Here is a 17,214-nt window from a genome sequence, read left to right on the forward strand (position 1 = left end):
AATGTTCATACCATCACTGTTTGTACTAGCAGAAAACTGGAAATAGTCCAAATGTCCGGAGACAGTAAACAGGAGAGTATACTCCTATATAGCATTCCATGGGAGAGTGTGTGAAATATTATACAAAAGTGAAAATGAACTACAGCTGCACACAGCAAAATTGATCTTGAAATATAATTATGAGTATAAAAAGCAAGTCATAGAAGGTTACAGTGTAATACCATTTTTATAAAGTTCTGAAACAAAACTAAACAATATATTATTTAGGAACATATACAAAAGGAAGATTCCAAACACAAAGTTCTGGCAAAGGGATTGAATAGGTGAAGAAAACATTTTTGAAGTTGGATGATGAATTCACAGGTGTTTGTTTTATTTTTATGCCTTATAATATATATAATCAAATATTAAATAATAAACACATATTTAAGTTTGCAACTTCCTTTTCTATTCATTTTTTCTTTGGATTTTACACATACATTGTATAAGAAAAAATGTACAGATTTAAAAACTGTCCCCTATTACTTTTGAGAATCCCAGAATAAATCTGGAAGAAGCCTAATGATTTTCAGTGGAAAAAATGCAAAATGTTAATGATCCTCTCCAACTTAACAGATTCAAAAATTGTATGAGAATATGACTTAACTTCATCAAACCATGGAGAGGAAGCTGCATCCTCTTAACAAAATGCCAAGGAACACCTTGCTTCCCAGGTCAGTAAGAGGAAAAATCAGAAGCAATTGCCTACATCTGTTCTTAACATTCATAGAGAAAAAACTTTAAGAATCTTTAAGTCTGAAGAGATAGAAATGGGCCAGGAAATTTGAAGTAACTTTTCAAGGCAGAGACACACAAAATGAAGTTGAGAAGAGGATTCAACCAACTAGGACATTGCCAACACTGTAAATGGGAGTTGCAAAACAACAGCAAATTGAAATAATTAAGATTTGTCCAGAATGTCTAGGGTTCACAGGATTCAGGCTAATTACATCCTTTATAAAGTTATATGAGAGGATGATCAGTTTCTAAAGAATTAGAAAGCAAATATACTTAACACAATAACGTAAGAAACATTATTTTTTTCCATAATTCAAAAACCAGTAGTTCTAGCTCCTCATTTTAATCCCTAATTGTGTAATACTTGCAGAAATATGTTTATTTAAACTATCTGGCACTAGGTTAGTATTTGCTATGACTATGATAAAAATTCTTTAAAATAGGAGCAAGGACACAAACATTATAAGGGAGTAAAGATATATTTTAAAGAGAAGAAAAAATGAATTAAAATGAAGTCACATCAGCATCGCTCTGAATACCTGACTGCTTCTTCACCTGGAGTATGAGTGGTCTTGGGTAACTTCAGCATTTAAATGACCTGAAATTTCCAACTTACTTGAAATAATAACTCTGGGGGTTTCATGATGAATACTTAATGCGTTTTTTAAGCAAAAATCCAAAACCTTCTCCCATGAATGAGAAATATAAAGAAAGGTTTGGATCTCGGATACTCTAAATACTTCACCAATATAACCTTCAATCAGAACAGAGGCAAAAACCTAATATCCATAACTTTTGCCTTAAAAGATTCTTTTGATGCTCTAGCATGGTATGAATGTTAAACTTTTACATTTTTTTTAGCATGGCCTTTTAATAGATTTTTTCCTTTAACAGGAACACAGTGCTCTTAACTGGATAGTATCTAAAAACCTCATCTAAGGCTTTACCAACCTCTCTCCCTGACAGCATCATATTCCACATATTTCTCAGCAGGGAAGATTGGCTTCCAGTGGGAAAACTTTAGTATCAGCTTTCCCAAAGAGCCTGAAAGGAGAGTTAAGCTGGATTGCTCTTCCAGAAAACAAGTACATCATTGCTGCCAAATGCTAAATCCTAACACCATGGGACATTTCCTATGATTCTGTCTGTGGTGCAGGATGAGATTCGTGTAATATTTCTCTTTACAAAATGTTCCTTCAAATAATAACAGTAATAGTAGTTATAACAGTAATAGTAATAATAAATTATAATTATTGAAGCTATGTGTTTTATGTATATATAATCTGTCAAATTCTCACATAGCCCTGCAAGGTAGACATCATTTATCCAATTTTACAGATAAAGGAACTGAAGCACCAAAGGATGAAATAATTTGTCCAAGACTAAGAAATAATGTTGGCTACATTTATTGAGCACTTACTATGTGCTGGTAGTGTTCTAAATGTTTTAGTTGCATTAACTAAATCTTGATCTCTTCATGATAGCTCTATAATTATGTCCAACATTTGGCTGAGAAAACACAGAGAGGTGCCCAGTGTCATCCACCTGGCAAATGTTGAACTGAGATTCAAACTCCCGCAGCATAGCAACAGCGCCCACACTCTTAATCAGTACGCTATACTGCCTCGCTAAATATTAGAACTTATATCTAACCCAGATCTAGCTTACTCAAAAAACATATGGCTTTCAAAAATGAGTTCTCCCATTGCTTAAACTATACCACACAGGCAAAAGCTATCAGATGAGCAACACATACCAACATATACGCTTACTAAATATAATTCAGTGAAAATATATGTAGAAATCCAAATTATTGTTTAGAGATGTGAATAATGATAATAATCCATCAGATACATAAACACGTGTTCATTCTTGTGCTGGGTAACAGCTGCATAATCCATTGGAAAGCCTATCCCACCAGGAATCCAAAGCTCAAATGCTCCTGCCCTTTCTCTACATACACAGTCAAATGAATCCACATACTTTCATTATCATATCTTGAAGCACACAATTCCACTGGACAAATACTCTAATTTCTGATCAACATACATCCTATGAAACTGTACCTAAACTCTGCATACTTTCCATTAAGTTTATGGCCTCTATCGAAGAGAACACATTTATTCTAATATTTCTAACTACAAACTTCATCACTCCCTCTTGATCACAATAATTATTAACTAAAAAATAAGTCTTTTAAAAAAGCAAAAAGTCAGAAAGAAAATCTTATTTTGTTAGAGTTGAGGTTTATATCAATGTATCCCTTTCTCTGCAATCTCACGTGACTCCAGAACCTGACCCAAACCAGTTCACCCAGCCTAGGATCATATACTTAGTAGTATGATACACAAGACATGATAGTGGCTGAAGCACTATTATTAAAGAGAGATTAAAACAGCTGTACATTATGCTGAAGCACTCACTCTTCCCTTTACAAACAGACGGTCCTGGATTACAAGCAGCACTTGACCATTTAAATCACGACAACAACCAGATTTAACCAGCTGGGCCATATTCTCCTAGGCAATGCCTGTTGACCTCCTCAGTCGCAGCTGCTCAAATGAAATTCTCATTAGACAACTTATTTTCAGAAGCCAAAGGACTCTCTGATTAAATATATGTATTTAGATATAGAAGTCCTTTTTAAAGTATTCATTTTCTGACAACTGTCGCTTATGCTACAGCCCAGCTACATTGGCAACAAGATGGGTGATACAAGGATAACTAAAATTCATCATTTAATCCCAGCTGAAGGCTTTTTATCTTAGAACCATTTAAAACTGAATCTATTAATCAAAGTCTTTCTACACACTATACCCACCAATATCAACAGTGTTTTAAAAGGTAGATTCTGATATTCATCCATTCTATCCATCTATCCATTTTTCCATGCATCTGCACACCTATCTATCTATCTACCTACCTACCAACCTGTCTATCTATGGCAGAAAAATTCAGGGTTAAATTTAGAACAAAACAGAAGCCTTGCCTATTTTCCCACAAATCTTACTTTCCGCAGAGGCACTTCAGACAGAACACCTTTGTTCATCAGTGTTTCAGCAATCCAGTCAAATCACTGCTCTGGAGAGGACATTTCTTGAGAGAATGGCAGATAAAATACTGGACAATTATTTGGTTAATCAAAGAATCTACCTGTAAGAGAATAACTTTCCTATTACCGAATGGAGAGTTTTTCTTTTATCAAGTAGATACTGTTTTAAAATAGACCATAATAAATAAACTTTTTATAGATCAGTTACTGTATAAGAGGGGAAATGAGGGGGAAGGTATTTAGTCTGATATAGTCAAAACATTCTCCAGGACAAGAATGACTCAGGAAAGGTCATTTATTATGTCAATCACACAAGCTTGTCACTTATGAAGTATGGTCTTCAAACCAGGAAGTAGAAGCGAGGGAGAGGTGAGTAATGCATTTGAAAGCTTTTATACATCCCATGGGATAAAGGACGTCCCAGATGGGGAGATGGGGCTTTAAAAAGTCAAAGCCAGGCAAATATTGGTGGAGCTATTATACCTCCTTAGACCTAGAGTATAATTATAATATTATAGAATCAGAAATCTAACAGAAGCTTATTAATGACCTTTTCTATAATTATTTCTCTTCTCCCATCACACTGTTCTGTTCTATCACTCCAAGCAAATGATTAAAATTAGGCATCAAACTCAAAATAAAAAATAGAAATCCTCATTACTCCCATCTCCAAAACATGTTGTCTACTTTTCTCATTAACTGTTATACCATCCTCCTATTCACTCTGAGCTACCTTTAAACCACTCCTCTCTATTGATCTCCTCACTTTAAATGTCAGGTCCTAACAATTCTACCTCCGAATATCTTTTCCATATGCACCCCTTCTTCCTTTCTTGTTTCTGCTGCTTTAGTTCAGGCCCTCATTATCTCTAGCCTGAAACAATTTCCTTAACAGCTCTCTGTGCTCCCATACATCCAATACAGTGCTGCCAGATGAACTTTCCTGGAGGAAAGCTCTAATCCATCAACTTACTGTGCTAAAAAACAGTCAGTGGTTCCTCCATAACTTTCATATAGTTTGAGCTTCTTAGCCAAGAATTTAAGGGCCACTGTGATGAACAGAACCTACCTTTTCAGTCTTATACCCTATATGCATCTTCACATACTTTAAAGTAGAACCTGAAGGCTGTTTTAAAGCTCTCTGCCTGTTCCTTTTGACTGAAATGTCCCTCCCTTCCATTTCTACTTACATATATATCCTTTCATTCTCCAAGACCAGTTAAGACTCATTTTCCTATAGAACCTCTCCATGGTTTCCTAGGCAGGCACAATCTATCTTGTAAACTCCTATAACATTTTATCTATGTAGCTCTCATGGAACTTATCACATATTAAATATGAATTAGAGTTCATTTTGTATATGTTTTACACCTTTTACTAGAATATGAACTCTTTAAATTTAGAGACTATTGTTTTATTCATGATAGGTGTGCAATATCATGTAGCATAGTGGTTCTTAACCTAGGGTCCACAGACCCCAGGAGTCTATCCATAGAATTCAGGAAGTCTGTGAACTTGGATGGAAAAAATTCATTTTCACCAATTTTTTTAACTGAAAATTTGCATTTCTTTAAATTATTGATGCAGGCAACAAACCATAAATTCATAATATCTGTGACATTGTAACCAATAAAATAACAATATATTTTTATATCACACTGTACTTGTTGAAGATATCTCAAAATACCTTTTATACTTATCACTACTTCAAAATTGTATTTTTAGTCCCTCCATTAGATCTTGTGTTTAATGCATTAATAAAGTAGTACTTCATACCATATCAAAAAATTTTTAAATTATTTAACATTTTAATATAATTCATTTTCTCATAATTCCATGGATTTTACTTTATGCATTTAAAATAAGAATGGACCTGTAGGTGTTGCCATGCCACCAAAGGGATCCACAGCCAAAGAAAGAAAGAAAGTAAGAATCCCTCAGTTCTAATATAGCACCTTGCAAAATAAGAAGAAAACTTGTAGAAAAATAATCACGATACTATGTAGCTCTTGATTAGGCTATAAAAAATATGCCATGAACTATAGAATACTGTATAAGCATATTGTTCATAAAAATTCATAGTCTTGGCAGAAAAAGACCAATTACCCCTCGTCTAAAATAACCTTTTAAAATGGCAATTAAGATTGCTGCATACCTCCAAAGATAATTTATTATCTTTCAAAGAAAGTCTTTCCATACATGGACAGCTACACTGTTAGACAGCTGGTCTTGTTATAATTTCAATATGATATATAATATTATATGATAATATAATGATAATATTACTAGTTCCTTTAATTATTCCTCTTATTATATAATTCTGTGTCTGTTAGCATGTAATTTGTTCTCCTCTGAGAATATCCCAACGCTTCTGAGTTCCTCTTGAAGTGTAGTAATTCTCCACACAATACTTCAGGTGCATTCTTTTGAGCAGGAAGCTCAGTGGGACCGACACCTCTTGAATCTTACATACTGTAATTCTAGTAATGCTGACTGGGATAGCACTGGCAATTTTTTGGCAATATTCACTGCACTGACCCCATTGCACTCTCTGTCACCTAAAATTCATATGTTGGGTTTTTTTTTAACCATGTGTCTGCTATTTAAATGTCCTTCAGTAATTACTTGTGCAGATAGGAATTTTGGTCACAGCCTCTGGACTTGACAATAAGACCTATTAAATTTTATCTTGATGGGTTAGTTTTAAGTTTATATTTTCAGTTTGTCAAAAACTTTTGACTTTTTGTTTCTTTCATACATTATATTCAGCATTCTTCCCAGATTTTTGGAATCTGTTTGATAAGCACACTTTTTATCATTTCTATTTGTACTTAATGAATTATATATGCAGATATGCACTAAAAATGCCTGAATTTCCTATGCCTAAAATATATGTACTGTACAAAACAAAGTTCTGTAGAGTACATAAAAAACATTCTTCAATAGTAGGAATATAATAACAAAGGACTCTTAAATGAGAGGTCTCATCTTACAAATGCCTCTCTTGTATCAAATCTATAACACACAATAATGAAGAAGAAAAGACTAATCATTACTTGCAAGAGAAGGATGATTTTAAATTCCCTAGCAGTCTAGACCCCTCCCCGCTAAAAAATCATCACAAATCAATTTCTTTATTTTTACACAACAGAGCCCTCTAAAGTATGTTGAAACCTCTTTCTTATAGAGCTAAAACAATCTTTTTGGTGAATCACAATTAAATGTAACCTAGCAATCTCATTTATTCAGAGTTTATTGATCTGGCAGCCTCAGTTATTCTAGAATAGCTGTGAATGAGGAATATAAAGTCTCTGAGCAGCCAGAAGAGTCAGCATGAAGTCCATGCACTGAAGAGTATGTATATTGCCCAGAATCTCTTAGCAACTCACCCAGAAATGTTTGTTCATATTTTAAATATAGTCCAGAATGTTATGATCATCTAATTTCATAATCGACAGATGAATATAAGAAGCAAATTAGAAAATATTCACAACTAGGTAAGAAGTAACAGTCTGAAACCTGATATTAAAGGAAGAGAAACCAAAACACACATATACACAGACACACACACACACACACACACACACACACACACACGCCAAAAAAGATATCTAAATCAAGCAGACACAGGAACTCTAAAGTTTCATAATTGCAGAGAAATAACCATAAAGCCAACTGTCCTAATTATCTCAAAGATCTCTGGGGGCATCATTACATTATAGCATGCTAAAGTAATTGACATTTATAATAATTATCATCACAATAACTCAAATGTATGTAATTTACAGTTCATAAGACACATTAATTATTATAGTTAATTCTCAAAATGTTTGAGTTAAGAAGTCAGGTTACTACCATACCAAACTTTAAATTTTGTGGTTCAGGGAGATTGAAGAACTTACCCAGGGTCACATGATTGTTAGATAGGTATTGGAGATCATATTCTACTGCATCATGACCCTGAGTCAACAAAAGAGTTTACATTTTGTGCCATATAATCTGGTTAGTAAGATAGGGAAGCATGTAATACATTTTAGAAGCTTCCACAAAGATTGCTGATGTGGTGGACACATCACAAAAATTAATTTGAAATTTTTAAATAAACTTCTGAGCCCTTTAAAGGAATAAAATTAACTTACATGAAAAATTCCCTTATATCAAATCCCCATTTCCCTATAATACCACAGAGGTTTAAATTTAACTTACAATGTAAGTAGTAATCCAGAGCCATTAATTATCCTACATTTTAAAGTCTAAAATCTGTACATAAAAAAATGAAAGAATATACATAGTATAGCAATCACTCAGAGTTGATTTATTTAATTTAAACATATTATTAGAGAGTCTTCTTTCATCTACTTTTTAGGACCTAGGTTAACCTAAGTGGACTCTTGTAGAGAGAGTAGAGAAGGTGGATGTTTCAGTAGATGTCATGTGTCAAAGAACTCCTCCTTTGAACATTTAGCTTTAATAGTATTAGAAACCCTCAGCTCTCAATTCTGCAACATTTGGAGGTAAAATAATAATATTTATAAATTTATAATATTTATAAAAATAAGGAGAAATAAATTAGGGGCCTTTTTCTTTTTAAACAGTTGATATTTTCAAAATAAAACACTATCCATCAAGAGGAAATAAGGGAGAAAAAATGAAAAATAAAGTTGCGGCTAGGAAAATACCTGTACTCCCTTTTCCAGAGCAAGGCTTATAGTCAGTTTAAAACCTTGATTTGTTATTATAAGAGCCAAGTACAATGCACAAAGTTGTAGAAAAATGGAACTATCTGCTTAACACTTCTAATGGATCACAATCTGCCATCACCATGGTAACCTCTGAATAACTTTTTCCTTGCTAGTGTCAATTATGCACTTCTCTGGCCCTTAAAATCCCACTCATTTTTTTTTTAAGCCTGGAATCTTTAAAAGAATAAAGCCCAACAGTTAAGTCCACACATACCCTCTTGTTCAGTCCGAGTCATTTCCTCAAGCTTCTTCTGTTTCAGTGTGTCCACCACATCGGCAAGGCTCCCTTTGCGGCGTTCTGGGGTTCCAAAAGTAACACTGGTCATTATCTCGCGGTCCCGACTCCCTTCGTCAGGCTTATGTGGTGAGGTAGAGGTATTTCGGAAGGAATATAGGGAACATAACTTATTATTCTCTGACTCCTAGAAAATAAAAATAAAATAAAACCATTAGAACATGTTTCTTTGCATATCATTGGAGAAAAATCCCAAACTCAGAATGATAGTATATGAGGCTGAGATGGACAAATAAAATATATTAACTATCTCTGCTTAAAAAAAATACTAAACATAGAGGTAATTATCAAAGGAACTAACCTGAAATTGCAGATTCGACCTTTTTCTTTTTAAAAAAAAAAAGCAGCCAAAGTGTTACAAAAACTTAATTTTACAAGGAACACTTCAACTTCTTACTCATTTACACCCTTCATTTAAAATAGTTCATATTCAATTATTAATTATAAGGATGGTAAAGTTTTTCTTTTAATTGGCACTTATATTAGCAACCCTCTTCCCACAGCCTAAAATATATGTACATCAAAAAAAACCCCATTATCCCTAAATTTAGAAACAGTAGAGAAATTAGCTTCCATATTCACGTTAATTATTCACCAGAAAATATATAAAATATCTAAATCAGCGTCAGAAAGTTAGCCAACCTGAATATTTTTGTGTGCTGGGGTTTGAGGAAAATTGTTTGTTTGTTTTCTAGCTACACATCTGTCAAAGTTACAGAAACCTCTTTCTATTTCTTACACTTACCCCTGATACTTTAGCACATAGTCACACACATTTTTCATGTGGCATTTAAAAATGATTTGTTTTTTTCTTTTTTTTAACAAGAAGACAAGTTTGTTACAGAAACACTTACACAAGAATTATTTCACATAACGGAGAAGTTGGCTAACTGGTAGGAGAGTTAGGTCCATCTTCAAGGAGAAAAAGCAAATCTTAGATTGAAAATAATAAACACCAAAAAGTTTATAAAAAGAAAATGTTTTTATAGCTCTTTAAATCGGAACTGGGAGTTTTAAGCAAACATTTTTGGCCACAGTCCACCAGTAGTCTTGCATTCACCTTATCTGCCTGTGTATGGGTATTCTCTCTCCCAATAAAAAACTGTATGAAATAAATAAAGCATCTAGGCTTTGTTCTCATCAGAAGCTTAAAAATCTTAATCACTCCTATATCTCTCTCCTTCTTCACAAAAAAAAGCCCAGTAAGCATCAAGAACTAGAGGAAGAGCATGAGGTAAAAGTCACAGCGTTTAAAAAAAAAAAAATTTACAGAGTTAATCACTGATAGGAAAGGGAATGAAAAGAAAATGGAATCTAGAGAAATACATTTCCACATACATTAAATGAGATAATTGTACTCAGTAAATGCTAGATATTTAGGTATTATTGTCATTGTATACAAGGTAGGAATAAAACTTATTTTCACAGTTATTGGTAGCATATAATGAGCTAACATTTGTAAAGCAACTAGGCACAGTGCTGAGCCCAAAGCAGGCAGTGCTTAGTAAATGGTAGGTATTATTATTTTGTTGGAAGGAACAGATCTAGGAATGGAGCCAGAGGTTTTTCCCCCTCTGGACCTAAGGAATTGCTTAGTAAAAACTATGTCTTGAATTAAATTGAGTATTGTAAAGTCTGTGAATATACTAAAAACCACTGAATTGTACACATTAAATGAGCAAATTGTATGGTACGTGTATTATATCTCAATAAAGCTGCTTTAAATTACTATGAGCCAAATCTTAATCTTTTCCACAATCCCACTGTTATCAAAATGCCTAGCACGGAGCAGATGCTCATTACATTTGCACTAAAATAAACTGAAAAGGATAAAATAAATGGGCAGGGCAGGAAAAAGAGCTCCTCTTTACCTTATCCCTAAATCTTTTCTTTCCCCAGGAAATATGTTGTATTTCATTTACTGCTTACAATAACTGTGGAGTGATGCACAGGAACCCCTTCTTTTAGATGCCAGTCATGGTTAATACATGGCTCCTTGGAATGGCCAGTTCATTCCCTACTTTGTGCAAACAAAAAACTCAGAGATATGTTTGCCAAAGCCAATTTCAGCTCTTAATAGTGTCCCTATCAGAAATGTGACCTAGGCTTTTGAATCAGTAATACCATTTGATAAATTATGCTTCGATCACTTTCATTTCAAATGCAAATTTGTCTATCATTGCCTGTAAGTCAAAAACAAACTCTGGCTCAACCTAAGGGATAGAAGATCAACTTAAAACAACAGTTACATGGAAGTGGTTACCTACAAATGACTCACCACTGACCATAATAAAGAGGAGTTTTCCCACCACTCCCAAATTGAAAGATGCTAGAAATGTCTCTCCAGCCTGAGTTACAGTTGTCCTTAGAGAATTTAGGCTCCATACAGTACCATTTTTTTCTCTCAGGACTAATTTCAGTCTATTTACTCATGTCACTTACTTGTTAGATAGACTATGTTCCTTATTTTTTACTCATGGGAATGTGGTCACTGCCATCTGCACCACAGACAATAACCATGGGTTCCCACACCAATGACCCACACTGTCTTCAGCCCCATAATCTGTGCAAGGTCGCTCAACACCACCAAGAAACAGAGAACAAGAAGCTGTAAGTCATGATTTCTCCAAGAAAGCAACAAGAACTACTTGCAACATGCCACAAAGGCACCAACACGGGCAGAAAATGAAATCATAAATGGCTTAAGTCATACTATCTTATAAACAATGGAAAGGGGCAAAATTTACCATTTATGGTCTTCACTTTTTAACTTTCTAAAACTTAAGACATATGGGGGGCTTCCCTGGTGGCGCAGTGGTTGAGAGTCCGCCTGCCAATGCAGGGGACATGGGTTCGTGCCCCGGTCCGGGAAGATCCCACATGCCGCGGAGCGGCTGGGCCCATGAGCCACGGCCACTGAGCCTGCGCGTCCGGAGCCTGTGCTCTGCAACGGGAGAGGCCACAACAGTGAGAGGCCCGTGTACCGCAAAAAAAAAAAAAAAAAAAAAAAAGACATATGGACCTCTCATGAATGGGGGCCTATAGTCAATTCACCTGAACAAAGGGGCACATAAATCCAAACATCTATCGATACAATGAAGAGATTACTGTTAGATAAAAGGCAGTAATGTCAAATCAGAAAAAGAAATTTGACAAAGAATCTCTAGTTTTTGTTCTAGGGAGCTAGGTAATTTTTAAGTAAGTTTTCTTACAGAAAAAAAAAGCTCAACTTATTCTTTAATTTCCTAAAAACAAAACTGGTCCTATGAACTAACAATTGAGGCAAGATGAACAGTGATAATATCTATCAAGTTTTGATGCATGACACTGCAGCACAGCTGTGGAGAGGTTTGAGACAACATTTGACTAAAGCAGTGCTTCTCCAACTTTAAGGTATAGAATTCCCTGGCAAGTATGTTAAAATACAGATTCCCTTACCTCTTCCCATACCCCAAAGAGTGGGGTGCAGGAATATGAAGTTTAATAAACATCCCAAGTGATTCTGATGCACCCCACTTTCAGAAACACTGATTCCGTGAGAAGGTAATGAAATGAATGTGCTTTGCCTTCATGTTATAATGTGGATATAATTATGAACATTTTAAAGAAGCCTGGTTAGTTGTGATTTTAAAAAGTAACATAAAGGAGATTACTTCTCTTCTTTTGATCTTTCTTGTGAAAACAGCCAGTGTATAACATGACAGAACACATGAACATCACAAAAAGAAAAGCATATGGGGCACTGAGTAAGCATTAGTTCATTCAAAGGAAACATAAGTTTGTTTTCTCTTAACCCTTAACTTCAGAGTCCTCCCTAACAGTGAAGAAAATTTCAAAATACTATTTAAAAGGATCCTAGTACCAATACAAGGACTAAAGTGATATTGATTCAGATTATCTAAGGAGCATTTCACTGGCAATTAATTAAACACAGTACAAAAATTATATGTAGATGACTGAAAAAGCATGCAGTAGTACAAAAAAAATCATTAGGCAAAGTTTCTAGAAAATACAAGCAATTTTCACAAATTAAGAATATATAGGGCTTCCCTGGTGGCGCAGTGGTTGAGAGTCCACCTGCCAATGCAGGAGACGCGGGTTCGTGCCCCGGTCCGGGAAGATCCCACATGTCGCGGAGCGGCTGGGCCCGTGAGCCATGGCCGCTGAGCCTGCGCGTCCGGAGCCTGTGCTCCACAACGGGAGAGGCCACAACGGTGAGAGGCCGGCGTACCACAAAAAAAAAAAAAAAAAAAAAAAAATATATATATATATATATATATATATATATATAATTAAGATGTTTCCATATATGAAGGGATAGAGAAGTAAATATTAAAAACAAAACGTGTGTGAGGTGATGGATGTTAAGTAAACTTATTGTGGTAATCCTTTCACAATATATACATTATATTTTATATCTTTAATACAATGTTCTATGTTAATTATTTCTCAATAAAATTGAAAAAACAGATTAAAATAAATATTGTTCAGATTTTTCAGAAGTTATGAAAAACTGATTGCTCAGCAGTGGCATTAAATAACATTAAACTCAAATAGCCTTCTCATGGTACTGTGAATATAGCAAACATAATCACCACCAGCCTTTGGTGTGGTTGATGGTGGTTCATTTCCCTTGCCCCATGATACCTTCTGTTCCACATGATTGTACAGTAACCACTTTTCACTGCCCATCACAATTTGTTTTAAAAATGGAATGTTTTCATTACATTTAAGTAGAGAATCGCATGCGGGAATACAGTCAAGAAGGTTTTTTTCGCGTATGTGGAGTCCAAACATCAAAGCGATTAACATAACCAAGCTGGTGCAAATGATTTTCAACGCTTGATTTGGATATTTTGAGTATGTTGGTATCTCCCGCATGGTATAACATTGAGTGTTCTCAATTAATGTCTTGATTTGATCACTATCAACTTCAACTGGTCTACCCGACCATGGAGCACCATCCAGTGTGAAATCTCCAGCATGAAACTTCGCAAACCACTTTTGAGACGTTCTATCAGTCACAGCACCTTCTCCATACACTGCACAAATCTTTTTTGCATTTCAGCTCCATTTTTACCTTTCTTTAAATAATAAAACATAATATGCCGGAAATGTTGCATTTTTCTTCCATCTTTAATATTAAAATGGCTACACAAAAATTCACCAATTTTGATCTTTTTTTTAATGCACGCTGATATGACAGCTGTCACATACAATCTAACAAAATTGTTTTGAATGAAGGTAAAGACAACTAAGTGCTACTAGAATCATCTTATGGAAAAAAGCGAACGAACCTTTTGGCCAACACAATAAAAATAATTTAAGAGAATAGAGTTTGGCCTTATTGAACATATCTAGAGAGTTAGTATATTATAGTTTCCCTATATTGAAATCAGAAAAAATAACCAAGCTTTTTTTCCTTGGCATATCTGCATCTGAGGACTCGCAAATAATATTTTCTGATAACTCTAATTATTTAAAAGGGAATCCTTGATCAGCTAAAATCTAGATCCTTATCATTATCACCCATAGTTTCCTGTTTGCCCTCAAAAGACACACAAAATCAATTTATTTCCTATTCCATGTTAAAGTTGTTCGAAGTATCTTAAGGGAGGGATTAGGTTAACAGTCGTTTTCTAAGTGAAACTCCTTCAGTTTCAACACCTATTTACCATTTGACATGGTTTCCAGACCCTTCGTCATTCTCCTCTGATACACTCCAGTCTCTAGATGTTGTTCTAAAAATGTGTTGCCAAGAACTGAATACCGAAGTTTGTTTTAGCCTGAAGAAAAGTAACACTCAGAAGGTTATGTGGTTTTCCCCATGTCACACAGGTAAAACTGGCAGAGGTAAACTCTAAATGTAGGTCTTCTGACACCCAATCCAGTGTTTTTTCCATTCCATAGGGCTATACTAAAATCACTTTCAACAGTAAAAGATGCCATAATTTCAATAACACGTACCTTCTAAATCTTTTCTTACCTTACATTTCCAGAGAGGAGCTTTACCTACTTTTGAGACAGGAATTCCACTGTTATTAACCCTAATCTAAGAATTACCAAGATACATTACATTAGTTATCTACTGTATAAAAATCACCCTAAAACTTTGTGCTTAAAACGACAATAATGATTTATTATCTTTAGTGGTTTCCGTGGGTCAGGAATTCAGGAGCATCTGGGCTGGGTGGTTCTGTCTCAAGGTTCCTCATGAGCTTGCCCTTAAGTCAGTGGCTAAGGTTGGAGTCATCTCAAAGGCTTCTTTTTTCACAGATGTGAACACTTCAAGAGCTTGGGGTTGGAACCTGGGGTTCCTTGGACATCTTCCTCGATGTGGTCTCTCTACATGATCTTTTCTCTCCAGCACATTGCTTCAGACTAGCTAGACTTCTTACATGGTAGTTCAGGCCTCCAAAGGTGTATGCCCCCAAAAGAGCCAGAAGAAAGTTATATCACTTTTTCTAACCTAGTCTGGGAAGTCATGCCCTATAACTGTCAATGCAATCTATTCAATAGTAAGTCACCAAGGCCGACCCATAGTCAAGGAGATGGGAGTTAGACTATGCCTTTTTATAGGATGGAGTTATAATTATATGCTCAAATAGTTGCTGTGAGAAATGAATAATGTATAAAGCACTTAGGGGAGTGCCCATCACCTGAGTACTCAATAAATGATACCTACACTTATTATTAAATTAAAATGTCCTTTGTCCAATTATCTTTAGTTTCAATTTTCAATTCTGAAAATAGAGTCATGATAATCACTGGAACCATTTTTAGGTTTTTATTTATACTCATCTAAGTATAAATGAGTATACTTAAATACTTAAGTATTTAAGTACTTAAATACTTAAATACTTAATGAGTATACTTAAATACTTAAATAAAGTAAAAACTCATCTAGGTTTTTATTTTTATTTTATTCATCTAAGTGGAATAATAAATACTGAACTATATTACTCTCTTCAATATCAATGCTCAAAATCACCTTCTTTTTAAAGGCATCCCTAACTAATTCCACTAAGATCTGGCCCCTCACAAAGCTCCAACAACCTCAACATATGTAATTAGCTTCGTCTAGGGACACTATCAATTCTCACTTAACCTAACTCCATATGGATTATCTCCACTCTGTCCAGGAGCAGCTGCAGTATACTACAGCTCTAATTTAGCTGGGTTTCCACCTGCACCTTGACCAGGAATGTGAATGGGCAGCCATACTGCAAGCAGAGGAGAGACTGGGGTTGCAAAAGTCAGATAAGATGTCAGAAATTAAGACAGGCAGAGACCATGGGTCAGGAATGCAATCTTGCCCTGCATAATAGAGTTGAAACCCACATGCAGGTGGAAGCCATTGCAGTGGGAGAAATGAGTGGAAACGGCTTCTCTAAGCAGCGGCATGATCAACTTCCCTACCTACCACCAATGAAATTGCAGAGACAGAATATTATCCTCTCTTACCCTTTCCTCCACCTATTAGTAAGGCTGAATTAAGTGTGTTCATTCTTATTGCCTTATATGTTGTCATTTTTGTTTTGCTTTGTTTTCCATTTTAGTTATACTGTCTCTCCAGTTACAGCTTTATTCTTACTTTAGTCTGCCCTCCCTATAATAAGATTTATTGAGATATCCAATCACAGATTTGTCCCTGATTTGTGATAGCCCCCAATCTATGGCAAATCTCTGTTTCCTCAGACCCTACCCCAAATCACTCAAACAAAGCCCAAATCCTAAAAAAGTTCTTTTGAATATTCTCTTTCTGAGACACTCCATGGTTCTCTATGGTGTGAGTTCTCCCTACTGCAATGCGTAAGAAACACAATTTGCTCAACTATGGGTATGTTCCTGGTAGTCTTTGACTGGAGGGAATTAAAGGGATGCAGTGTCTGTAAAGAAATTAAAAACGATAATAAAACCAACTAAAAGTTGCTTCTGTTTTTTTTAAACCACCATGTACAGGCAAATCAACCATGTCAGTCTTCTCTGCCAAGACAGATGGCTCCACCTATCTTGGTATGTACTGCATTTATATGTTTTAAGGGACTTCCTTGGTGGTCCAGTGGTAAAGAATCCGCCTTACAATGCAGGGGACCCAGGTTCGATCCTTGGTCAGGGAACTAAGATCCCACATGCCGCAGGGCAACTAAGCTCGCGCACCACAAATACTGAGTTAGCACACCTCAACGAGAGAGCCGGCATGCTGCAAACTACAGAGCCCACGCACTCTGGAACCCATGTGCCACAATCTGCACGCCGCAACTAGAGAGAAGCCCCTGTGCCACAAGGAAAGATACTGCATGCCTCAATGAATATCCCACGTGCTGCAACTGAGACCCAACGCAGCC

General features: G+C 35.4%; 1 protein-coding gene across 4 annotated transcripts in view; it reads right to left on the bottom strand.

Moving 5' to 3' along the window:
- The window catches only part of SOX6 (SRY-box transcription factor 6), a 442,494-nt gene that overhangs the window by 337,822 nt on the left and 87,458 nt on the right, over positions 1 to 17,214 (bottom strand). For all 4 annotated transcript variants that reach the window (XM_065883041.1, XM_065883044.1, XM_065883043.1 and 1 more), the window contains one exon: positions 8,786 to 8,993. In XM_065883041.1, the coding sequence (XP_065739113.1) occupies positions 8,786 to 8,993 (208 nt within the window). The remainder of the gene's footprint in view (positions 1 to 8,785; positions 8,994 to 17,214) is intronic.

Source organism: Phocoena phocoena, chromosome 8 (genome assembly GCF_963924675.1).
Source record: "Phocoena phocoena chromosome 8, mPhoPho1.1, whole genome shotgun sequence".
NCBI classification, from domain to species: Eukaryota; Metazoa; Chordata; class Mammalia; order Artiodactyla; family Phocoenidae; genus Phocoena; species Phocoena phocoena.